General features: G+C 34.7%; 2 protein-coding genes across 4 annotated transcripts; one reads left to right on the top strand and one right to left on the bottom strand.

Annotated features, from left to right (window-relative positions):
• Positions 1–619: 619 nt before the first annotated feature.
• On the top strand, positions 620–12,067 carry LOC11431731 (probable UDP-N-acetylglucosamine--peptide N-acetylglucosaminyltransferase SEC). 3 transcript variants are annotated; one of them, XM_003590857.4, is made up of 28 exons: positions 620–1,054; positions 1,316–1,461; positions 1,584–1,682; positions 1,792–1,842; positions 2,352–2,468; positions 2,634–2,690; positions 3,419–3,538; positions 3,877–3,939; positions 4,039–4,117; positions 5,059–5,168; positions 5,461–5,514; positions 5,605–5,672; positions 5,756–5,858; positions 5,996–6,198; positions 6,397–6,493; positions 7,954–8,025; positions 8,138–8,214; positions 8,314–8,430; positions 8,526–8,610; positions 8,693–8,860; positions 10,006–10,116; positions 10,204–10,290; positions 10,396–10,523; positions 10,635–10,717; positions 10,929–11,034; positions 11,142–11,288; positions 11,482–11,602; positions 11,691–12,067. In XM_003590857.4, exons 1-28 carry the CDS (start codon positions 877–879, stop codon positions 11,802–11,804), a joined length of 2,961 nt encoding a protein of 986 aa, XP_003590905.1. In that variant the 5' UTR covers positions 620–876; the 3' UTR covers positions 11,805–12,067. The 3 variants fall into 3 exon arrangements, with proteins under 3 accessions (XP_003590905.1, XP_024637519.1, XP_024637516.1); XM_024781751.2 differs by lacking the exons at positions 620–1,054; positions 1,316–1,461 and having other exon boundaries at positions 1,667–1,682; positions 3,305–3,538; XM_024781748.2 differs by lacking the exons at positions 620–1,054; positions 1,316–1,461; positions 1,584–1,682; positions 1,792–1,842; positions 2,352–2,468 and adding an exon at positions 3,305–3,354.
• A 9,627-nt stretch (positions 12,068–21,694) lies between these two features.
• Positions 21,695–22,820, bottom strand: LOC11425078 (germin-like protein subfamily 1 member 16). Its single transcript, XM_003590856.4, has 2 exons — positions 22,637–22,820; positions 21,695–22,455 (listed from the first exon to the last, which is right to left on the bottom strand). The coding sequence occupies exons 1-2, from the start codon at positions 22,752–22,754 to the stop codon at positions 21,905–21,907; spliced, it is 669 nt and encodes a 222-aa protein (XP_003590904.1). The 5' UTR covers positions 22,755–22,820; the 3' UTR covers positions 21,695–21,904.
• Positions 22,821–25,158: the final 2,338 nt, after the last annotated feature.

Genomic DNA, 25,158 nt, shown 5'->3' with positions numbered 1-25,158 from the left:
CAATTTTTTTGTCCAAATTACAAGTTGCATAAAATACAAAATAACCTTTTGTTCACCAAAAATCTTATAAGAATGAAAATTGTTCAAACAATAAAAATTTGTCGTGTGTTGTTTTGTCTTATATTATGTTGTTGTGTTTTATCTTGTTCAAACATTACTTACTTCTCAGGAGATCAAACTCACTTTTAGAAACAATTTTACTTAGAGAAATCATATTTGTACAACCACTTTTTGATAATTTTCTCTCTTATACTCACATTATACCCTTATTCTTTGTATTCTTTTCTCTTTCTCCATTGTTTTTAACCAATAAAAAAAGAGAAAAAAAAAATTCTTTAGTTTAAATACGACTATATTGCACTCTCCTTAGTTTTTAGGAAGTCCAACAGATGTAAGTGTCATATGCATTTGAATTTGGGTTCTAAAAAAATCGAATAATATATATATATATATATATATATATATATATATATATATATATATATATATTTAATAAAATATTAAACGTGTTTACGTGTCAGTCAGAAATGAAACCTCACTTTACCGAACGATAACGTGATTTGCGTCTTTATCTTTCCTACATCGACGGCCCAGATCTCTTCCGAACCAAGATTCTCATCTCCCTATAAAAACACTTCTCCTTCTCGAGTTCGCGTTTTCTTGTCATTACCGATCTTAACAGAAACTTCACCTCTATAGACCTCTTACAAAATCGTAGAGAAGAAGAAACACTCGAGAATTTTCTCTCTCAATTAGGGTCTGAGAATTTTCTCTTCTCTTCTCTTCTTCTCTCCCGATCCAATTCCTTTCATGTTCCCTTTCTTCGTCCACTGATTCACTTCCCGATCCTTCGTTCTTTCTCCGTTCACAGGAATCATGATCTCCGTCCAGGGAGATCACCATCGCCACCACTACAACCACCACTCTCAGCTTGTTGGCTCATCCGACAGCTCTCGGTTGCCGTTCACCGGAGATCGCGTTGAACCGTTCGCCGTTAAGCAAGAGCCATCGTCGCTTACGTTATTGCCTTTACGCGCTAATGATTCCAGTGAAGGTTTGTTTTGAATTTTAATTCACTGTAATTCAGCTCGAGATCATGCTTCTTGTGGTTTATCTCTTCACACGCGCCAATTATACTTTGGTTTTGGTTTTTCAATTTCATAGTTAGGGTTTATTAGGTGATTTTTAGTAGATTTTTTTTTTTTTTATCATCAATTTTTAGTTTATTATTTCTTGTGGAATCAATTTCGCACTTTCGAGGAATATAATTGGTTAACTGTGAACTCGTTTATTTCGTACTGTCGTACTTGTGCAGTTGATGAAGATTTACATTTGACTCTTGCACATCAAATGTACAAGAGTGGAAGTTATAAGAAAGCGTTGGAACACAGCAACACTGTCTATGAGAGAAATCCGCTTCGCACCGATAACTTACTACTCCTTGGTGCAATTTATTACCAGGTTTGTTATTTTTCTACTTTTGTTTCTATTTTGTTGGTTAATTATTTGGCTTCATATTTATAATATTTAGAGCTGATTTGTTGTTTTTGCGTGAATTGCGTGGAACTACTTATATTGCTCAGCTGCATGATTTTGATATGTGTGTGGCGAAAAATGAAGAAGCACTTAGGATCGAGCCACACTTTGCCGAGTGTTACGGTAATATGGCAAATGCATGGAAGGTAGGTCACTGCTAACTTGCCATGACTTTGTTGGACGTGTGTACTATTTTTGTGTGTAGTGGATGAATAAGTACATTTTCTCGAATTAATTGAACTTCCCATTTTGCAGGAAAAAGGCAACATTGACCTTGCAATTCGCTATTACTTGATTGCCATTGAGGTATTTATTCTTGATTTGTAAATGTAGTTTGTCATGTAATGGTTTCGTGAACTTACGTGTTGCTTTGGTCTAGTTTTTATCTTTTTGTATCATTACTCTAAATTATAGAATTTCATTTTCAATTATTGTTGTCCAATAACCAAAAATAAGATTGACTATATCTTGTATGAATTAAGTACTAACAAAAAGCTGGATTCTGTTGGTTAATTTTCATAACATATTATTAATTGTTGCTGTCGTTAGTAATGGTAGGTCACAAATGTTAGCCGTGTTCGGAGTCATTAATTTACCATTATAAACAACCATATAAGCCTCACCTTGAGTTTTTTTGATGCCAATTATTAATAGAAAATGATGCATATATGTTATAATTATTATCATTTTCAATTGTTAGTATTTCCCCCATATTTGATGCTTTTTTTTCTTCCTTTTTTGCTATGTCATACGCTTTGTTCCATTCTTGATTAGTTGCTTCAATATTTATCTCTCTGTTGGTTCTGCTGCTGCAGCTTCGTCCCAATTTTGCTGATGCATGGTCAAACCTAGCTAGTGCATACATGCGTAAAGGAAGACTTACTGAAGCAGCTCAATGTTGTCGTCAAGCACTTGCTATCAACCCTCTAATGGTAATTTTACTATTTGTTTGATGAGTAACTGCAATAGACATAAAAGTTATTATCTCTAAGGCATAGGGTGTAATCTTTTACTTCCTTCTCTAATTAATTGAACTTTGGTTTTACTAGCTTTGTTGACATATCATTGTTTTTGTTGTCATTAACTATGTTCTGCAGGTTGATGCTCATAGTAACTTGGGTAATCTAATGAAAGCTCAAGGGTTGGTCCAAGAAGTAAGTCCTAACATTTAAATGCTTTTTTATGTTTTAATATCTATCTTTTGGAATTTCGTTGTTGTTTACAGTCTATAATTATTTTATGAACTGTCAAATCTTATGGATAAGGATATTAGTCTTTTCTTAATGACCTTTCTGCCACAGTGCAACATATCTGAAATTGGATTTTGTTATACCACAACCTGCTGCTATAGCCAGTCCAGTTTCTCTCTGCTGCATAGTTTGAGACAAGGCTCTACTGGATTCCCAGTATGAGCGGTACTCTATCTATTGTTTAGTTTTTTATGTAGGTGGTTAGGCATTTCTAAGATGTTTTCTACAATAATAGTCCTGATCTTGGGGAACTACATTGATGTTAGAGTCAAAACACCCTTAATTTGGCTTCCAGTTTGAGACATCTCTGCTGGGATTCCCAGAATGAAAAACACCAATATGTCTTCCATCGATCATACTTGTCTCCCATTTATACCTGATAAAAATGGCCATGTGCTGGCCTGGAAGCCTGGAGGGTTCCTTCAATACTTAGTCTTTTATTCCCTACATCTTTTTTTTTTTACATTTTAGTTACTGATTTAAATAATTGGTGGGTGGAACTGTGTCCAAATTCACAGTTCGATACAGATATGAAGTTGTTGTCTTCAAAGCATGGACTCAGATGATGGTTGGTCTTGTTGTAACTTCCATCTGCAAGACTGCAAATAGTCAGAATCTAACATTTTGTGCAGGCATACAGTTGTTACCTCGAGGCATTGCGTATACAACCCACCTTTGCTATTGCATGGTCAAATCTTGCTGGCCTGTTCATGGAGTCTGGTGATTTCAACAGAGCCCTGCAGTATTACAAGGTCTGCTCTACTTTCATATTCATATGCTTGAATGAACTTCTGTTTGGTACCTTTTATAAATCAGACCGTCCGATTAGCTATGATGTATTTACTTCTGATATTTTGCTTTCTTTTTAATGCTCACCTGTAGAAGTTACTAATTGCAGTTTTGGTGCATGATATGTTAGTGTTGTGCAATGTATTGGTGTGATGTCTTTTCTAAAATTTACTTATTTTTGCTACACGCTCATGAAGACCTGATATAGAAACAAGGATTAATTCTGTTTTTTTTCTTCTTCTTTGTATACAAGACTATCTGTCATTATATATTCTCATTTTACATTATTTAAAAATTTCAGGAAGCTGTTAAACTCAAACCTTCCTTCCCTGATGCATACTTGAACCTTGGGAATGTATACAAGGTAACGTGTTAAGAATATGATAGGTTGGATGCAACTAGAATTTTGGTTGGCATTGATGGATCCTTAAAAGTTTTTTTTTTTTTTTTTTTCCTTCATTAGGCTTTAGGGATGCCTCAAGAAGCTATTGCATGTTATCAACATGCTCTTCAGACTCGTCCAAACTATGGCATGGCTTATGGTGAGTTCTGTTGCTTTACTTCTTTATATGTTTGCAGCTAATTTTATTTTCTTTGTATAAAATCAGTGCAAAGATATGGGATAGTAAGAAATGGACATTTGAAGGTCATTTTGTTTTCCTTTTCTTTATAAATGTATGGTTATGGTGTTCTAAACACTGATCGATAACCTTGGTCTCCAGGATTTATCTGGAGCTTTAAATAGAACTATTCTGAAGAGTTATTACTATCGAAAAAGTTCTAGTTTCCATTTGTTGTATAACCATTGCAAAACTGTGATATAGTATCATGTGGTTGATGTGTATCTATTTCTAAAATCACTAATGTTAACATGACTCAAAAAGAACAGTCATTGATGTATTGTATCATAACTCGTTTGCATATTATATTAATAGGATTGGCTTTTTTTATATTAAAAAAAAAAAAAAAAAACTTGCTAGGGAACGAGCTTCGTTCTTTGATAAACATGTCATTATTAATGTCAACGAAGGAGTTTCATAGTTATGTTGGCTCCTCATGGCTTTCATATATAATTATGGCTGGTTCTACTTGATAGTATTTCCAGTTGACCATGCTTTGCTGCAAATTGAGGATGGTAATGGAGAAATAGTAAAACACTGAATAGTGGTGAAAGTTGTTTGTCCTTTATTCTGATATCTATGGCAGTTCCAGTATCTTTTTATTAATGGAGAAATAGTAAAACACTGAATAGTGGTGAAAGTTGTTTGTCCTTTATTCTGATATCTATGGCAGTTCCAGTATCTTTTTATTAATGGAGAAATAGTAAAACACTGAATAGTGGTGAAAGTTGTTTGTCCTTTATTCTGATATCTATGGCAGTTCCAGTATCTTTTTATCAATTCAAATTACCATGGCTTGCAATTTAGTAAACTCAATCCGTGCTAGTTGCACTGACTTTACTGTGTTACAAATGATGTTACAGGTAATTTGGCCAGTATACATTATGAGCAAGGTCAACTGGACATGGCAATTCTACACTACAAACAAGCTATTGCATGTGACCCCAGATTTTTGGAAGCTTACAATAATTTGGTTGGTTTTTCTTTTAGTTGAAAATGCTGAGGATTTCATTTTGGAAAACTTTTTGTATTCAGTTTTAATTATAAAAGGCCACTTTCTTTTTTGTCTTTTAAGTTTTGTATCAGAAAAATGTCGTTTTTTATTGTTTTCACGATTTTTCATACAGAGCTTTGAAAATAGTAAATAAAAGAAGGTGCTATTTTTGTAATGAAAACCAAAAACAACACTCGGAAACAAAAGCCAGACCCTAATTGTGCTATCTTAGATTAGATGCAATTAAATAACATTATCTATGTTTTTCTAGGGTAATGCTCTGAAAGATGTTGGCAGAGTGGAGGAAGCAATCCAGTGCTATAATGTATGTTTTGTTAGATTAGTTTTTTTTCATTAGTTCATTATGCTTTCAACCCACTAGATTCCTACTCAATTTTTTTTTGGTTCTATGTAGCAATGCCTTTCGTTACAGCCCAACCACCCACAAGCGTTGACCAATCTTGGAAATATATACATGGAATGGTATGTGATCCCTCTATCTTCATGCTAATGGTAGTAGTTTGTGGGTTGTGGTATAATTGACTTGATTGAAATTGTTAATGCAGGAATATGGTGGCTGCTGCTGCTTCATATTATAAAGCTACACTAAATGTAACCACTGGATTATCTGCACCGTATAACAACCTTGCTATAATATATAAGCAGCAGGTATGAAAACCTAGAGCATTTTGTTCTATATACCCACGATAGAACATAGGATAACTGCAAGGATTATCAACTTAAGAGAAAAAGTTGGTAGAAATATAATGTTGTTTATCTTATTTATTTCTTGGACAATATTGTAGGGGAATTATGCAGATGCCATATCTTGCTACAATGAGGTTCTCCGCATTGATCCCTTGGCAGCTGATGGTCTTGTAAACAGAGGCAATACTTATAAGGAGATTGGTAGAGTCAGTGATGCTATCCAGGATTACATACGTGCGATCACTGTCAGGCCTACTATGGCTGAAGCTCATGCTAATTTGGCTTCTGCCTACAAAGATAGGTATGCTAATTGTTATTTTGCCTAATTTGGAGATTATTTTTCCTGTGTCTACATCAGAAGTTTTAGGTTTCTTGTTTTGTCCAGAACTTCTTTTAATATATATCCGTAACATATGTTGGCGACTTTCTGTCAACACTATGATGTCTAGTTACTTACTTTGTCAAAACTGCATGCTCATTGAAATTATGTTTATTTCAGTGGACATGTAGAGGCGGCTGTAAAGAGCTACAGACAGGCATTGATTCTTCGTACAGACTTTCCTGAAGCAACTTGCAATCTTCTACATACACTTCAGGTTTTTTTTTACTATTTGTTATATTTTAGTCAATAGCTGTTTAAAAAGTAAATACTTATCTTATCTCTTATGGTGGTTGCTTATCCAAAAAGCTGTTCAAGTTTTAGAATATGGTCGAATCATAAAGTGTGTTTGAAAGTATGCAACTTGCATTACTTTTCTTAATGTGTATGACTGAAGCACCTTATTAGAAACCTCTGTTGTCAAAAGCGGCGCGAAGAGTAAAATTTCAACACCACCAAGCCAGGCTGCTCCAGGGCATGTTGGAAGTGGAGAGCGGTCAAAGCAGGCCACTATGCAGTGGCCGGTTTGGAGCACGCAGGGTCAATGCGGCCGCTTCATCCTTTTTCACGGTCAAAGAGTAGGAGAAGAAATGAAAGAAGAAGCAAACAACTGTGAAGAAGATTGATTGTACTGTGAAAAACAGAAGAAGCAAAGTGAAAGAAGGTCGTTGTTGGTTGTTTATGCGGCTGCGGTGCTCCATGTTTGAAGGATTAGATCTAGGGTTAAGTATGAGGAAGACTTAGATGGGCCCTTTAGGCCCAATCAAAATGGTAGTATAACCAGATTTGTAGTATAGTGGACTTAAAACATGTTAGTTTTTTTTTTTTTTTTGAGAGCAACATGTGAAGTGTTTTAATGGGTAAAAAAAATAATAGTAGTAATAGTAACATAATTAGATGAATATAGTCTTATTTATTAACAACAGACCAATAGTTGAATAGTAAAATATTAATAACAAAATAATAACTTGTGTATAATTGGTATCAGTAAATAAATATTTAATATAAATTATTTATACAGTATAAATTATATGAATATTAATTATTTAGAAATAAGTATTTAACTTTTTATATATTCCATTTTATATCAATGCTAAAAATCATTTAATTATCTTTAACTTTTCATTTATATTTGCTAAGTATATTTTTTTTCATACTTTCTCAGTCCTTAATTAATAATATATTTTTTAGTATTAGTGTCCATGTCGCTTGAATAACGCCCGCTCCAATTTTTGGGTTGGCCGCCCCACAATTCTGCATTGACAACAAAGTTAGAAACCCATTATTTTTGCCTTAATCACCGATTCATTCTTGGTGATTCTATTCTTTTCAAATATGGAAGTGGTCGTTGTATTGGTGGGTCATTCGCTTGGAATGAAATGGTAGTATACCTTGATTGCTGTCTGTTTGACCTGATTGGACTATAATACTCTCCAGTGTCATGTTGATTTTGGATATACTATTCAGCATAATGATTGAAATGAAATAATTATTTCAATGATGTATTTATTGTTATGATCTGTTGTTTGTGGTTGTTTCTCATTGTTATTAGTTATTGTTTAGTCTTGGGCATTTCCTTTGTTATCACTCCATTAACCTAACATGTTTGTTGCGTCTAATGTATCGTAATATATGCAGTTTCTTTGCATCTCAGTATAATCTTTTGCAATAATGCAGTGTGTCTGTTGTTGGGAGGATCGTGATCAAATGTTCAAGGAAGTAGAAGGGATTATCAGAAGACAAATTAATGTCAGGAGCAATTCGTATACAATTTGAATATTTTTTTTAATAAATCAACATATAATATGAACATACGTGTTTTTTGAATATTCCTCAGTTATTTTGTTTTTCTATTTTTCAGATGTCAGTTCTTCCTAGTGTCCAGCCTTTCCATGCAATAGCATACCCACTTGACCCAATGCTTGCTCTGGAAATTAGGTACTATTAATTTGTTTACAGAAGATCTACTCAATAACAAATGGAATGCTCTATCATATTCTCACTATGCCTGTTTTAATGTCCTTTGTCTCTTCACAGCCGCAAATATGCTGCACACTGCTCTGTAATTGCATCTCGTTTCTCTCTTCCACCGTTTAGCCATCCTGCTCCTATTCCAATCAAGCAGGAGGGAGGTTATGAAAGACTAAGGATTGGGTATGTGATTGTTACTTTGCAAAATCTCTGAATGATTTCCCCCCTTGTGAGAGATATGTAACAATTTTATTACATGGGAAATTTTTGGACTGCAGGTATGTGAGTAGTGACTTTGGTAATCACCCATTGTCACATCTCATGGGATCTGTTTTCGGTATGCACAACAGAAAGAATGTGGAGGTATTTAATTTGGCTTCGTTCAATCTTGTTGTCTTCCGAATATTCTTCTGTTCTCATGTATTGACAATGTATACATATATAGGTATTCTGTTATGCCTTGAGTCCAAATGATGGTACTGAATGGAGACAGCGTATTCAATCTGAAGCAGAGCACTTTGTGGATGTATCTGCCATGACATCAGATACGATAGCAAAATTGATCAACGAGGATAAGATTCAAATCCTTATCAACCTCAATGGTTATACAAAGGTAGCTCCCTTATGCCGGAGTATTGTTGTATGATCTTTTAACTAATCAAAATTCGTAAATAAGGCTGTTGTTAATGTCAAAGTTAGTTTTGTTTGACTTGTTTTCTAATTTGAAGTTATATTTATGGATGATTGAACTCAGTTCTGATTGTGTTTAGTACTTTCATCCGTGAAGGGTATGTGAAATGGAGGAATGCTTCAGATGTAATGTGTGACAACAAAGTATTCCTCAACCTTAAAGATTTCTTTATCACAGCTATAAGATTTACAATACAATATTGTATGGAATTAAGTGTTGGACTGTAAATAGTTAATAAGAAAATAAAAATAGTGTTGCTGCTAAGATGAGAATACTATGATATGAGTGGTCACACAAAACAAGACAGAATTAGTGAATATCCTTTGATGAGAAGTAGGGTAATGTTGCTCCTATTATTATAATATAGATGGTATGGCTTTGTCTCATGTGGTTTGGGTGTCTACTCTGGATATTCATAGAAGCAGCACCAGTAAGTAGTAAGGAAGGTATAGAAGAGAGGGAGAATAGCCCATTAGTTAAGAGGGCGCCCAATAAAAACAATAATTCAAACTATTCAGTGCTCTTATGGACACACGTAGGTGAAGTTTTTCTTGTGTGCCAATGGCAAGTCACCATATTATAATATTGAGGTTACAGACTGGCATTGTGAAGGAAATTTCAGCCATTGTCAAACCCAACTTGAAAACAAGCTCATGTTTATTTTTTTTTATCATTTTACTCTGTTGGTTTTGTGCTAAAAATAGAGTTGTCCCTCACATTTAATCGTGCTTAGCAATTTTGATGATGAAATATGATTATACATCCATGTATGTTTTGTTTACAATGTAAATCCCTAGTTATTAATTTTCTTCTATCTGTGAATTAATTTTTGGTCCATACTACTTTTCATAAGAGGTCATTATGAAGCTAATTGATAAATATAGCTAATCCTACTTAGTGGGTAAAAGCTTTGATTGTTTATATATATGGAACCAGACCAAGATCCTGGCCTGATGAATTTATATAGCTGATCTTACTTATTGAGTGAAGGCTTTGAATTGTGTAGGTATATTTTCAATCTTTTGGTTATTTCTGATTGCATGGTGCAATTGTCCTTCTGTTTTCAGGGTGCGAGAAATGAGATATTTGCTATGAAACCTGCACCAGTCCAAGTTTCATATATGGGATTTCCTGGCACAACCGGAGCTACATACATAGATTACTTAGTCACTGATGAGGTTAGCAATATTGGGTGTTACCTGGCCATCTTATTAACTCATTTACACATTTACATGCTTTCTGAATTATTGCTACTTCTCTTGTAGTTTGTTTCACCTCTTCAGTATGCACATATCTACTCTGAAAAGATTGTCCATCTCCCGCATTGCTACTTTGTAAATGATTATAAACAGGTTTGTTGTTTTGAACTTGGATAAAATTATGTACATGTTGTAAGGTATGTATGTTGACTATACATGGCGCTCAATGTCTTTGCCCTGGGTAACTTGTTTATTCAGAAAAATCAGGATGTGTTGGATCCTAACTGTCAGCCGAAACGATCAGATTATGGTCTACCTGAGGATAAGTTTTTATTTGCATGCTTCAATCAACTTTACAAGATGGATCCTGAAATATTTAATACATGGTAATGCTAGGAAGCTATTTCTTGTGTAGATATGATTTCCATGTGTATTTTATGTTTTCAATATTTGGCATATCATCCTTTACATGTCTGCTAATGTTTGTGTTGTTTTAGGTGCAATATACTTAAACGTGTACCCAACAGCGCGCTTTGGCTCTTGAAATTTCCCGCAGCAGGAGAAATGAGACTGAGGGCATGTACGTGTGTTTGTTTTCATAATACTTTCACACAATGACACAACGCACTTAAATATGTGTGTGTGTGTTTGCAATGTCTGGGTTTTTTTTTTAATCAATTCTTCAGTGGGCATTATCCATTTCAAAACCACTGGGAGATTTTATCTTCCTATTTGTATGTGCTGCTTAATTTTTTTGTGGACTTCCTCTATAATTATTGTACTTCTTTCAGATGCTGCTGCACAAGGGGTACAACCTGATCAAATTATCTTCACAGATGTTGCAATGAAGGGTGAACACATTAGACGGAGTTCCTTAGCAGACTTATTTCTAGACACGTAATTCTCCTCATCTACATGTTTTGTTTCGTCAGTCTGCAGTTGCTGTTGCTCTGTCACTCATAGTTTTCTTCAGACATACATATACTGATTATGTTTTCTTTTAGGCCTTTATGCAATGCACATACTACAGGAACAGATATACTATGGGCAGGTCTGCCTATGGTTACTCTGCCTCTTGAGAAAATGGCTACTAGGGTTGCTGGCTCACTCTGTATTTCCACTGGACTGGGTGAGGAGATGATTGTCAGCAGGTGAGCTGTTTTCCAATTTAATGTTTTGTTAGTTGCTGCTTGAGTTCCGTTGATGATATAGAATATAGACTTCCTAACCTCCCTTGTAAATATTAGACAGTGCCTTTGTGCTTTTGCCTAATGGAATTGAATTTTTATTTTTTTTTTTAAATTTCTTGCATTTGTAATTTTGAACTTCCATGAAACCATGTAGTATGAAAGAGTATGAAGATAGAGCTGTATCACTTGCTCTGAATCGCCCAAAGCTTCAAGCTCTAACCGATAAGCTCAAATCTGTGCGTCTGACCTGTCCTCTCTTTGACACAAACCGATGGGTGAGTTCAAATTATATTTTGTACAATTTAATTTTTCGGTTCCCTAAACGGTTGCTTAACCTGAAGTTCGATGCTGAAAATTTTATAGGTGAGAAATCTTGACAGAGCATATTTTAAAATGTGGAACCTGCATTGCACTGGTCAACGGCCACAACATTTTAAGGTCACTGAAAATGATAATGAATGTCCTTATGATAAATAGACATAGGAATACCGTATTAGAGACGGGAATGTAGATAAGAAAATCAAGAGGAAATTGTAGTTAACCCCACATGTTCGAGGGTTGCCAAAAATTCCAAAGAATATACATTGTTGTAATTTAGTTGCTTGAAATTGGGTCGCGTATTTGGTTACAGTTGTTGGGTGGCCTTGTATTAGCAAGAAAGAAAAAACTGACGTTTTTATTATATTTATGTTATTAGAAGATGTTTGCTTTTGCTCTGTGCCTTCGGAGCCTCTGTTAAAGAGTCATTCCTGTTATTAAAATTTTAAATGGTTGATATTTCTCATTGTATTGAAGAAGTCATATATACTGGTATAGGTTCTGTCAAACAAATATTTCATAATTAACATTTGTCCTAATGACAATGTTATATATATTCTTTGAAAGTTAATCTTTTTTAAAAAAAAAAAAAAAACTTCTACCCGTTTTTTTTATTACTCTACATTTTTATGAAGGCTTCAGTTCTATGAAGTTTGGATACGTGGAATGCACGAAGATACAAAATTTTGAAATTCATAAAACTCTCGTGTAAAATTACTGACGGTGTAAAACAACCTTGCACAATCAACCAATTTTTTTTTTGAATAATGCACAATCATCCTATTAGACACATCATCTTGAAAAATCAAAGGATTTTTTTTTTCTTACTAACATGTACGCGATGGATTGACTTGCATTTCCTATGAGTAAATCTCTTCCTATAAACAACCCTTTTTGTTTCTGTCATTAATTTAGTACCAAAAGATCATCCCAATGACCATAGACTAAACAATTTCATTTTTTAATAAAAAAAACTCAACCCATTTACAAAAAAAAAAACAGGGGAAGTGTTTTCACAAGAAAAACATTTAATCTTGCAGGAATAAACAAATTGAAAAGATAAGTTACATGAATTTAGAGGGATTTAAAAGAAGAAGAGACGAACAAGAATGATGATAAAGGAGGGGGAGAAAACAGCAATCTTAAACTAAGAAACATGGTAGAAGACAATTATTACAAAAGATTTTATTTGATTTTTTCTATTTTTAATATTTAAGATTATATTTAAAAAAAAAAAAAAAAACAAGATTATGTGTCTTATTAAGTTATTTTAATTGGTTGTCCGTGTAAAGTTGTTTTATATCGTCAGTCTATTCGAATTAATCTCAATACTTGAAAGGCATATGCATTGATTATTCTTCATTAATATATATATATATATATATATATATATATATATATATATATATATATATATATATATATATATATATAATTCAATAAACATTGCAATTTAAAAAAAAAATTAATAAAAAATTGTAATCAAAACACAAATTGTAATTTATTTTGGGATTTTAGATTAAGAGAAAGTTTAGGATCATGGAGGTCGTTCGCAAAATCTAATTGTTTCATTTTTTTTTTATTTTTATTTTATTTTTTGACGGAAAGAAGCTTATAGCTTTTCATTATTGATCAAAGAAGAAATACAATGTGGAATGTTAAGATGAATGTGGAGACTAGCGTGGTGTAGTGCTTCCTTAGCTAAACTATGAGCAACACCATTGACTTGTCTCCTAATGAACTTCACATCAGAGTTCACTAAATCGGTACTCAACAAGTGTCTACAATCATTGATTATTGCCATGAAATCAGAGACACCCTCCTTGCCATATATGCTATCAGCCACAACTTTTGAGTCTGTTTCGAATTCCATATGCACCATGTTTAACTCTTTTACCCACTTCAATGCAGCTAAAAGACCCATAGCCTCCCCCATATCGACATCAAGTAGAGGGGTAGTCCAAGCAGTTCTTGCTATCACAAAATTTCCTTCGGCATCACGAATACAAGCTCCAAATCCAACTTTGTTAAGGGTAGTGGAAAAGGATGCGTCAACATTACACTTGAACCTCCCTGGACTCGGTTTTTCCCAAGTGTCAATCGCACCATGTGTGTTTCTGTTGGTGTTCCGATTCCTCACGTCTTGAGCATTCTTCCAACTGCTCAAAAAATTCCCGGCGCGTTCACCTATTTGTCGAGCCGTTTCCGTGACGTTATTCCAAACTTTGTTATTTCTATGTTTCCATAGACTCCAGAGAATAACCGCGAACAACTGTTGTTGGGGAATATCAAGATGCTTGAGCAAAGTAAAAATCATGTCAGTGCAGGAAGATGTGGGTAACCGTACCTGTTGGATTGTATGCCAAAGACCAACCTGTTGCCAGCACACAACACTCTTGCTGCACTCGAAGAACAGATGTTTAGCATCTTCATCGCAAATATCGCAGATAGCACAGGAGGTAGGACAGTTCACCCCTTTTGTAATGAGACGCATCCGAGTTGGAAGACAATTTCTACAAACCCGCCATATGAAGTTCTTAACCTTTGGTGGGAGTTTAAGATTCCAAATAGAATTGGATGCCCAGGTACTCTATGTTGCAGCATGACAATATCATTATTAACAATATTCCTGTATGCACTACGCACTGAATAAATCCCATTCTTTTCAAAACGCCAAGTAGCTTTATCCACACGAACAGAAGGGAGAAGCGGTGTATTTAAAATTTGAGTAGCTATTCCTGTATCGAATACATACCGGATGAAATTCTCATTCCATTCCTTCGTGTTTGGCTTGAAAAGGTGAGCAACCGTGAGAGCATCCCACATGACTTGAACTTCCGTTAAAGGTTGAAGACGAACAACATCTTGTAACCAAGGTTGGTTCCATACAGATATAGTTTCACCTGTTCCTATACTCCATCTGAGCCCTTGGTTAATCACTTCTCTAGCATTCCATAAACTTCTCCATACATAACTAGGATTATGGCCTATGGAAGCACTAAAGTAATCACCATTTGGATAATATCTAGCTTTGAGTAATCTAGTGAGGAGTGAATCAGGATGAGTAACCAGTTTCCAAGCTTGTTTTCCAATCATGGCCAAATTGAAAGCTCGAAGGCTCTTGAAACCCATTCCTCCAAAGACTTTAGGAACTGAGAGACGTTCCCAGGACATCCAATGCAAGCCTTTTGAGTTGTTCGAATTGTGTCCCCACCAGAATGTATTTAGCATTTTTTCAATTTCACTAATAAAAGTACCTGGCAGTAAGAAAACACTCATAACATACGAAGGTATAGATTGGAGGACTGATTTGATAAGAATCTCTCTTCCTGCTTGCGACAGACATCTGCTACTCCAAGAATTTATCCTATTCCAAATTCGATCTTTCACAAATTTAAAGGTCGCTTTTTTGCTTCTTCCAACCATTGATGGGAGACCTAGGTATTTTCCTGTACCAATAACTTGCCTAACTCCAAGCACTTGTGCTATTCTCTCCTTACAATCTGTGTGCGTGTTCCTGCTACAATACATCTCAGATTTTTGCAGATTAATCGCTTGTCCCGACGCAGCTTCATAAGTGGTTAGAATGTTCTTCATTGCCATAGCTTCCTGCTCACAAGCTCTAAAGAATAGAAAACAATCATCTGCAAATAACAGATGTGATATTGCGGGAGCTCCTGTGCAAATACGCGTACCATTGAGAACACCCCTTCTTTCCGCATCAGAGATAAGTGCAGATAAGCCTTCAGCACATATAATAAAAAGATAGGGCGACAAAGGGTCACCTTGTCGTATTCCTCGACCCGGAACAAAAGGCCCAACCTGAGCACCGATAACCAACACTGTGTAATCCACAGTCTCAACACATAACATAATCCATTGGACCCATCTATGTGAAAATCCCATCTTAAGCATAACATCCCGAAGATATTCCCAATCTAGTCTATCATATGCCTTGCTAATATCTAATTTGAGGGCTACATCACCTTGTATTCCTTTTGCTTTAGCTTTCATATAATGAATTACTTCAATGGCCACAATCGCATTATCAAGGATAGAGCGGCCTGGTACAAAAGCAGATTGAGAAGTAGATATACATTTGTCTAGCACTCCTTTGAGCCTATTAGCTAGAACCTTTGCCACTATTTTATACACCACGTTGCATAGCGCAATGGGGCGCCAATCTTTCATGGATGCTTGAGACTCTCCTTTAGGAATTAGAGCAATATTTGTTGAGTTCAGATGAGGGGGAAACACACCATTAGCAAGCCATTCACAGCCTGCCTGGAAAACTTCTTTGCCACACATGTCCCAAAAATGATGATAAAAGCCAGGATTAAAACCATTCGGTCCCGGGCATTTATCCGCTTGCATAGAAAACGCAGCCTCTCGAAACTCAGCAATTGTAAAATCTGCTGTTAGTGAAATATTGTCTTCATGATTGATCGAGGTGTGAACCTTTGAAACAACCGTGTCACGAGTGCTGGGAAATTTGGTGAACAGCTGCGTGAAGTAATCACGAGCAATGACCTGAAGCTCTTCCTCTTTACGGCATATCGTTCCATTGTTGTCTTCGAGATGCTCAATTCGATTTACCTTGCGTCTAGAAGTTGCAGCAGCATGAAAAAACTTGGTATTTAAATCCCCATCACGGTACCAAAAAGTTTTTGCCCTTTGTTTCCAAAACAAATCATCTTGCACAAGTAGCTTGTCTAACTTCCTTCTAAGAGAATTATAATAATTAACATTGGAGGCTGACACATGTGTTCTGACTCTTTCAAGCTTCTTTTGGACCTGATTTATTTGACCCCTTACCTTATTATTACTGCGGTTCCATTGGGCAAGGTCATGCGCACAATTGCTTAGCTTTTGCGTGATGTTGTCTTCTGTATAAGTCTGCCACTGTTGTTTTACCATTTGACTAAATTCTGGTTCAACAAGCCAAGAATTTTCGAACTTGAATCGGTGCGGGCTTCTTTGTACATTCATAGCTGGTTTGCAGGTGAGCAAAAGTGGGTAATGATCAGATGAAGTTGTTGTGAGGCATTCTACTCTTGCATCAGGAAATAAATGACACCAATCAGAATTTGCTAGTGCTCTGTCCAATTTTTCTTCAACAGCTCTAGGAGTCCCAAGGCTCTTAAACCAAGTGAAGGCATATCCACACATGTGTAGGTCAATCAACCCAGCATCTAATACTGCTTGACGGAAACCACGAATCAACCACGGTGCTCTTTCTGACCTTCCTTTCTTCTCTTCAGTTGACAATATATCGTTAAAATCACCAATAACACACCACGGTAGTGCGGAGGTGTGTGCCAGGCTTCTCAAAAAATTCCATGATTCTTTTCTTCTTCCAATTTCCGGCATTCCATAAAATCCAGTTAGACGCCAGTTTCCATGTAATTTATCTTCCACTTCGACATCAATATGATTTTGTGAGTAATTAGTAATTTTACAGTTAGCTGATTTTTTCCACAAAAAAGCCAATCCTCCTCCTCTACCAATTCGATCAACCATAAAGCAAGAATCAAAAGACAAAATATACTTCAAATCTTCAATTTTATTTAGAGCTGTCATTGTTTCAGACAGAAAAATCCCTTCCGGTTTGTAGGTCCGGACAAGGTACTTGAGGTTGGGAACTGTACTCGGGCTACCAAGACCCCGACAGTTCCACACTAAGAAACTCATTGTTCTGGGCGGGCCTGGTGTCCAGGTCCCGCCATTACATTAGCATTTGCTGCCGTAGCAGACTCATTCATTACAACATCGACAGACTCTATAACATGACTACTATCTGTCCTATTTATCTCGGCAGTCTCTGCAGCTTTCTGATTTTCTTCAGCACTTGTTTCACTTTCCTCCAACCTTAACCGCTTCAATTGCTTCGGACCATCAGGATTGTTGATCTGCAGCACTCCATTTCCGTTCACTCGTGGTTCAGCACCCTTAGGCAGTCCTGTATGTAGAATCTGGGCTAGAGATACTGCTAATTGAGAAATAGGTTGCTGTTCAAGCACATTCTGTTCAGAACCTAAAGGATTATTCATTGCAGTCTCAATCATAACTGGATTCTTAAGTCTGGCCTCTTGTATCAAGTGCGCAATTCGCGCCTCATCTCCTTCTACCAGCTGAGTTTCACGTGTTGTAGGGCCTGCAATCTGCACACTGCTATTCAGAATTGTTCCTGAACCATTCGGTGGAGCAGCGTCTGGTGTATGACTAACACTCTCAACATTGAAGCACACCCATTCATTAGAGTCATAGAGAGCACCAATGTGTCTATAAAAGACCAGTCCTCTAGTAATCATGTCTCTACCAATTTTAATTCTACCAAAAACACGGTGTACATTAGAACATTCAGCAGCACGACCCGAAGCTCTCCTTCCTCTATTCCTACCATCATGCAGCCACGGATTCTCAATCATTCCTCCTTCTGGTCCAACATAATCAGACCTCAGATACGGTCCCCATTGTTGTTGTCCTTCCACAAAACCTTTCTCAAATCTTTTTGGGCAGGAACCATCTGTATGGCCTATCAAACCACATTCATAACAAAAATTCCCCGGTTTCTCATAGCGGAAATTCACCCTTATAACAGCACCGTCCTCCAAAACAAATTCAAAGCTCTTCTTTAATGGTTCTTTAGCCGGCAAAGATACTCTCAGCCTCATGTATCTTCTCCAGTTACCATAGTTGTTATCATGATCGTATTTCACTAGTTTCCCAACATGATTGCCCAACAGAATTCCCATAGTCTCAGTCATGAAACCGAAGGGGAGATTATGGACTTGCATCCATAATTCAATTGAGTCTATGGGCATAGTGAACGGATCTTTTCCATCAGAAACCTTGCTCCAAATTAGCGGGTAGCTATCAAACAACCAAGGTCCTTGTTGGGTGACTCGTTCCATATCTGCATAGTTAAAGAACTGAAACATGAAACGGTTTGGTTCCATCAAGGTAATATCAACCTGATGCTTTGGTTGCCATAGAGTTGACATACGGGTTTTGAAGTTTTGGAAACGGACAGGTTTGGTGGTTAAGAGTCTGCCAACAAGACAATAGTCAAGCGTATCTGGACTGTAGGGTGTTGGATGGCTATTTTCAGTGGAGTTGGTATTTTGAGCAGAGTTTGAGGATTGGGACATGATGACTAGCAATGCAAAGAAAATGTAACTCTTCTGTAATGTGTTGTAATGGGGGGTGTAAAGCATTTGGTGATGAGGAAAGACCTGCACATGCTTGCTATTTATAGGATTAGAGCCCTGAATAGATGTCAGCAAAAACTCATACGAATTAAAGCATTTCGCAGCATAAGGAAATTCCTTGCAGAGAGAGTGGAGCCATAAAATCTCTTCAATGCAAATAGTCAAAATATTTCCATCTCTGAACCATATTTCACAGAACTCTGCATCAATTTTCCAGTGATTGAGGAGCCATAGATCGTGGTGCAGAGAGCAGCTTACTACCAGCTGGAGTTGTGCCATGTTACTTTCCAGAATAGAAAGAAAAATCAACTCATAAACATTCTGTATCAATTCCTTCCATACCTTTACCTTGGAATAAAGGGTACACGTCCAGCATTTTAAAATCATGATTCTGAGATGATCTCTTAATTGAAAGGCTATTAATTTACAATTAAACAAAAAATAGAGGTGCCACCAATTACTCCTACCCCTTATACCTCCTTGCACTCTATTAATTGTTTTAGTGTAATTTTGCCAATAATTAAGGGGTTGCTTGAGATGCTGGTGTGGACTCGTGACACTGCCTATGATCATGGCATCAATATTGTGATCTGACAGGAAATAGAAACATAGGGAGCATACCTGCATACTGTCAGCATTGGAAGAGAGAATGTACCATAGAAAATAGAACAGATCCAATAATGAAAGCAGACTATCAGCTGCTATCAATATCAGATTGATGTGTAAAAATGCATCTTCATAGAGTAGTATGTAGCATGTGCCAGCCCTTAAACAATCAATAAGACGCCAGATGATTTTAAGAGTAGAAAAATTGAGCCTCCAATCTCCCCTGTGCATCCAAACCTCCTTGCTCAATTTTTCCACAGAAAAAATCACTATTGTCCAAATACATTTTCCAAAGCTTTTTGTGCTTGCCTGGAATTCTATCCGGTGGTTGTGAATCATTGTAGAAAACTCATCAAAAGTAAATCTTCTAAATAATGAACTGTATAACATGTGAACAAAAGAAACAGCATGTTGTTTATAGGCAACTGCATTTCCTAGCGTATCCTTGACAGAATGAAAATGAAGCTGTCCCTTTGAAATCATAATATAAAACCTGCCATTCTATCATCATCATATATATTCATCATGGAAGAAATGGATATATATCATAATAGAAGGAGAACAAAAAACACCAGCTTTGACAAGATCAAAACGGTTGAAAAGACTCTCACAAAGGTTGAAGATAGAACAAATTAGTAAGAGGAGAAATCCTTAGGAGAGAAAAAAGATCATGTCTATGTAAAACTGACCCATGGAAAACTTCAGTGAAAACTTCAAGAAATTACTCTTGTTTCATAGATCTTATATCTATTTAAAGAAGAAATCATGTCACACGAGGGATTTTTGTCTATACAAATTCTACTTCTAACTAATTGTTTCATAGATACTATATATGTTTAAAGAAAAAATCATGTGACACGAGGGGTTCTTGTTTGTACGAGTGGTACTTCGAACTTCTTCATTATTATACAAAAAAGATCACAATTTAAAAATTAAAAATAGTGATCAAAACACAAAAATCATAATAATTTATTGTCACCTCTATATGAGATAAAATAAATCAAAAACATATTTTTGTTTTTAGCTTCTTCATGTCAACTTGAAAATCAGATACTTAACCATATGCATTTAAGTTGTTGCTTTTACTTCAACATTTGATGTCAATTGATCATATATCTCTACAGTCATAAAGATGGCATTACACTCGTGTAAGTGTAATGCTTCTTTTTTAGGGATACACTCGTGTAATGTTTGAATATTGTTACACTCGTTAATAACATTTATCGAATATCTTTATTACAACATGAATTGTTGTTGTCTTGAAAATTTTTATCATGTGAACCTTCTCTATGCTTTTTTTTTAATAAAAATATAAAATGATATTACGTTGCTGTGACATGCCGAGATTAGCAAGGCTTAATGATGTAACACTTAAGTAATATTAAACTGCTAAATAATTTTTTTATCGGATGCCTATTTTACAAAATTTACCATTGTATTAAATGTTTATGCAAGGTCCGGGGGTTCGAACCCCGACCACCACAAAAAAATGTTTATATCAATATATATCATCTCTATAAAATTTAACAGAACAATGCTATTGTTCCCGATGAAATTTGTCTCGAGCAGATCACGATCAATCATTTAACCAGTATCATTGCCTGCTGACCAGAAAATAAGGGATGACATGGATGTAATTTACTGCAAATATCAACTTAAATACACGCTCGTAAAAGTTTCGTGATGTTGCTTTTCGCTATAAGCAACAATTCCCTTTATATAAATATGGATTAATTGTATGTCATTAAGGCGTATAAAGATTAGTCCTTTTAAAAAAAGGTGTATAAAGATTAATGTCATAAGCATTTTTATTGAAAATTGTTAATCTTTATAAATCTTAGTTACATCGTTATAATTTGATCCTTCTTCATATTCTTCTTGAGAATTTTTCACAAATTAAATCTTCCATGATACTTGTTTAAGGGGCCTGTTTTGATTTAGAAATCTGGATTCTCTGCGGTCAATCAAAACACACATTGATGTTGATATTGGCCATCTGATCTTGATTTCAAGAAAATACATATTTGATTTTTTATTTTATAATTTAAACTATCGAGTTTTAATCTGGAGTGTCCAATCTTAATCAGAGGGTCTCTGATTTACGAATGCACGCGGAAATGTGGTCCTTTAATTCCTTCTATATGAACTCAACATCTGCATAAAGTATTGTACGTCTATCTTCAAGAGCATCTCTGAGAATGTTTCTAATAGTGGTAAGGACAAAAAGCAATATGAAGTACCAAAGCAGAAACAAAATACTATTTATTATACTTGCATGATAAATCAAACAAGTTAAAAGTACACACAAAACAAAGGTTACAAAAGAAAACAACCATACTGCATATCCTCATGCATTTATTTGCTATATTAGTCAAATTTTCTTAGACTCAACTCAACATGAGGCAAACTTAAGGAAATCACGTGTTCAACGTTCAAGCACAATTAACTATTGTTGTACCAGAATTGCTTTTGAAGATAGTCGATTACATTTTTATCCACTTGAAAGGCTTTGGTGAGAACTTCCAAAGAAATTGGTGGTTTAGATCCAAACACAGCATTTGCAATGGTAATCACTCCAGGGTTTTGGCTACTAAGACCAGCAATGGCAATAGCCTCCCCATAACCAACGTTCAATTGGAAGTGAATGAGACCGATTGGAAACACAAATACATCACCTTTGTTCAATACTTTGGTGAAGAGACGGTTATTGTCTTGATTTGAGGAAACAAATCCAACGTAAAGTGTGCCTTCCAAAACTACAAGAATCTCGGTGCCTCTTGGGTGGGTGTGAGGAGGATTTAGACCTTTTGGTGCAAAATCGACGCGAGCCAAAGATATACCAAGTGTGTTGAGTCCTAATATTTCATTAACCGTCACTGGAGTCACTTTTGATCCGAGTGGATTTGAAGTATTCCCAGGTCCCAATCCTTGAAAGAAGAAATCATCCGCATTTGCAAGCTTAGGATCTTTGCAAAATTTTCCATTCACAAACACTGTAAATCAAAAAACCAAATCACAAGAAAAATTGATTATTATAGTGAACTTTTGACACTTTCTAATTAGTTAATATAGAAGCATAAAACTCATCATCATTTAAACAAAAAAATAAATAAATAAACTATAATAACATGGATGGATTCATTTATTTTGAACAATTGAACAACAAATATATACCACCAGTTTTAGTATCATTGATTGCAACACAAAAGTCTTGCAATGGGCTGGGATCATAGGCAAAACCAACAGAGGATGCTAAAGCCAATAAGGCAACGATGAAGTAAAAAACTCCCATTTTTGTATGTATATATGTTTGAGTTCTTGGTAGAATTGAATGTTGCTGTGTGGGAAGCTAGCTAGCTAAGAATCTATTTATAGGAAGGGTCGAAGGGGGAAGCCATTGATATCATAGACTACTTTATATTTTAAATGTTTGTTTGGTTCTACAATGATAAAACATGATTTTAAATAAATTGTTTCAATATTGATTTTAGTTAACAATCACGATCAGTTGAGTATGAAATTGTTTATGTTTGAACAATAAATTTATTCACGTATAAGTGAATTGAACACTAATTTTGAGTGTAAAAATTATGTTTATAATAAAGAACATTAAATCATAAATTTAAGTTAAAATCGATTAATTATAGAGGCAAAATCAATTAAATAATAATCACCTAAATAAGTCAATTAATTTTACACGTCTAAAATATTTTTTGACACTCTATAATGTGAAACCAAACACATTAAATATAAGCTATAGTTGAGAAAATAATTGTTCCAAAATATAAATACCATTTTAGATTGTATAGTTTTTTTTTCCTCATAAATATACCCATAATTAAGCTAGTAAGTGTCTTATGAGATGTAAAGTCGGAATTGAACACATATATCTACTACACAAGAGTATTTTAGAAAGTAAAATTACCAACAGTTTTTAAAAGGCTTAAATAAGTCTTTCGTTCCTGTAAATATATCTTATTTGAATTTTCGTCCTTGGAGTTACTAATCCTTCCATTTTGTCATTGCAAATATTAATCATTTGAAAAATGGTCTTAATTACATTTGATTAGTAACTTCATCGACAAAAATTCAAATGGTCTATATTTGCAGGGACGAAAGACCTATTTAAACCAACCACCCCGTCCAATCATCACTTGCCACATGGGCACCATGTCGCTAATGACAACCCACCTCAGCAAAAAAAAACCTAATTAGGACTGAAAGTCAAATGATTAAATTTTGCAATGACAGATTGGAATGATTAGTAACTTCAGTGACGAAAATTCAAATGACCTATATTTATAGGGACGAAAGACCTATTTAAACCTTTTTAAAATTTGAGCGTATTTTTAGATTGGTCTTTTAATTTTATTTTTCTTAAGTTGGTCTTTTATGTTACATTGTGTTTGCACGGCCGCCAGTCTTGTTAATAGCTAAAAAAAAGTACGCATAATTTTTTAATATTGAAAAAACTTATGTAGACATGTCAAACCCGTTCATTTCCTTTCACTTCAACTTCTGCTTCTTTAAATCCAAATTCCCAAATTTAAAAACCTTAAAACCAGAGTACTTAATTTTTCAAAACAATATCTTCAGTCAAAAATATAAATCGAATTTACGAATTGAATTGACATCTTAATGTTGTTTATCTCTAGGTGGAACAAAAGTTAACATAAAAGATCTATCCAAAAAATATAAATTTTAATAAAGGATCAATACACAAAAATTTAAACTTAAAGGACTTGGACGTAATTTTGAGTTTAGAAAATGTACATATGCAAAATTGACACGTTATACATTGTCTTTTTTTTTTTTAAATATTGTTAAAATTGGAAAGTTAAACTTTAGCATTTTTTTAAGAGAAACTTTAGATTTTTTTTTTTGGTCAAGAGTATATATGTTTTTATTAATGTTGGAATTAACTATTTCAAGGAGGAAGCATTCTTTAGCGACAAGCAAGTTTGTCAAAAGTTTAGAGTAATAAAATGCTACAAATCAACTTTCATGACATATTCACGTCAAAAAAAAGAACTTAAGGACATATTTAGGTACTACCTTAACCAATCGGTATTGTACCCACTACTATTTTTATTTTTTTGACCAAGTATTTTACCCACTACTAGTGCTTGAAATGATACTATAATATGGGATTTGGTGTGTAAAGATTAGAGTTGTTAGTGTTTTAGACCTGACGGCAAAAAAATTCCAAGCGCTTGTAGAAATCTAGTCTAGAACTAATACCACTTATTAATTGTTTTGTTTATTTTCAAACTTTTTTTTTTTTTTTTTGGTAGAATTTTCAAACTTTTTTTACTCATGCTTGTTTTGGTTTAGTTCTTAGTACATAGTTGTGGCGGCCAACAAAATCAATTTTAGCTTCCCTAAACAAAACAAAAAAAAAAATCAATTTTAGCTAGTTAGATATGAATGATATAACTTATGAAATAATTTTTCAATTGAAATTGAAAACATATATATTAAATATGATTAATTAACTACGTAACTAATCTTGAATAAGTCAACTTATATCTATTTTACAATTGTTACGTTTTACTAGAGTAACTTGTTGCACCTCATCCACCAATTTGGTTTGTCTGGGTCCATTTAAATAAATTTTTCATTTGAAGTTTACGTCAAAAAATTCTTTGTTAAAAAATATTATTTATCACTTAAAATATCGAATGTAAATTAATAAT

The sequence above is a fragment of the Medicago truncatula genome, chromosome 1 (genome assembly GCF_003473485.1).
Source record: "Medicago truncatula cultivar Jemalong A17 chromosome 1, MtrunA17r5.0-ANR, whole genome shotgun sequence".
NCBI lineage: Eukaryota > Viridiplantae > Streptophyta > Magnoliopsida > Fabales > Fabaceae > Medicago > Medicago truncatula.
The sequence above is the reverse complement of the archived record's forward strand: the minus strand, read 5'-3'. Positions and strand labels throughout refer to the sequence as shown.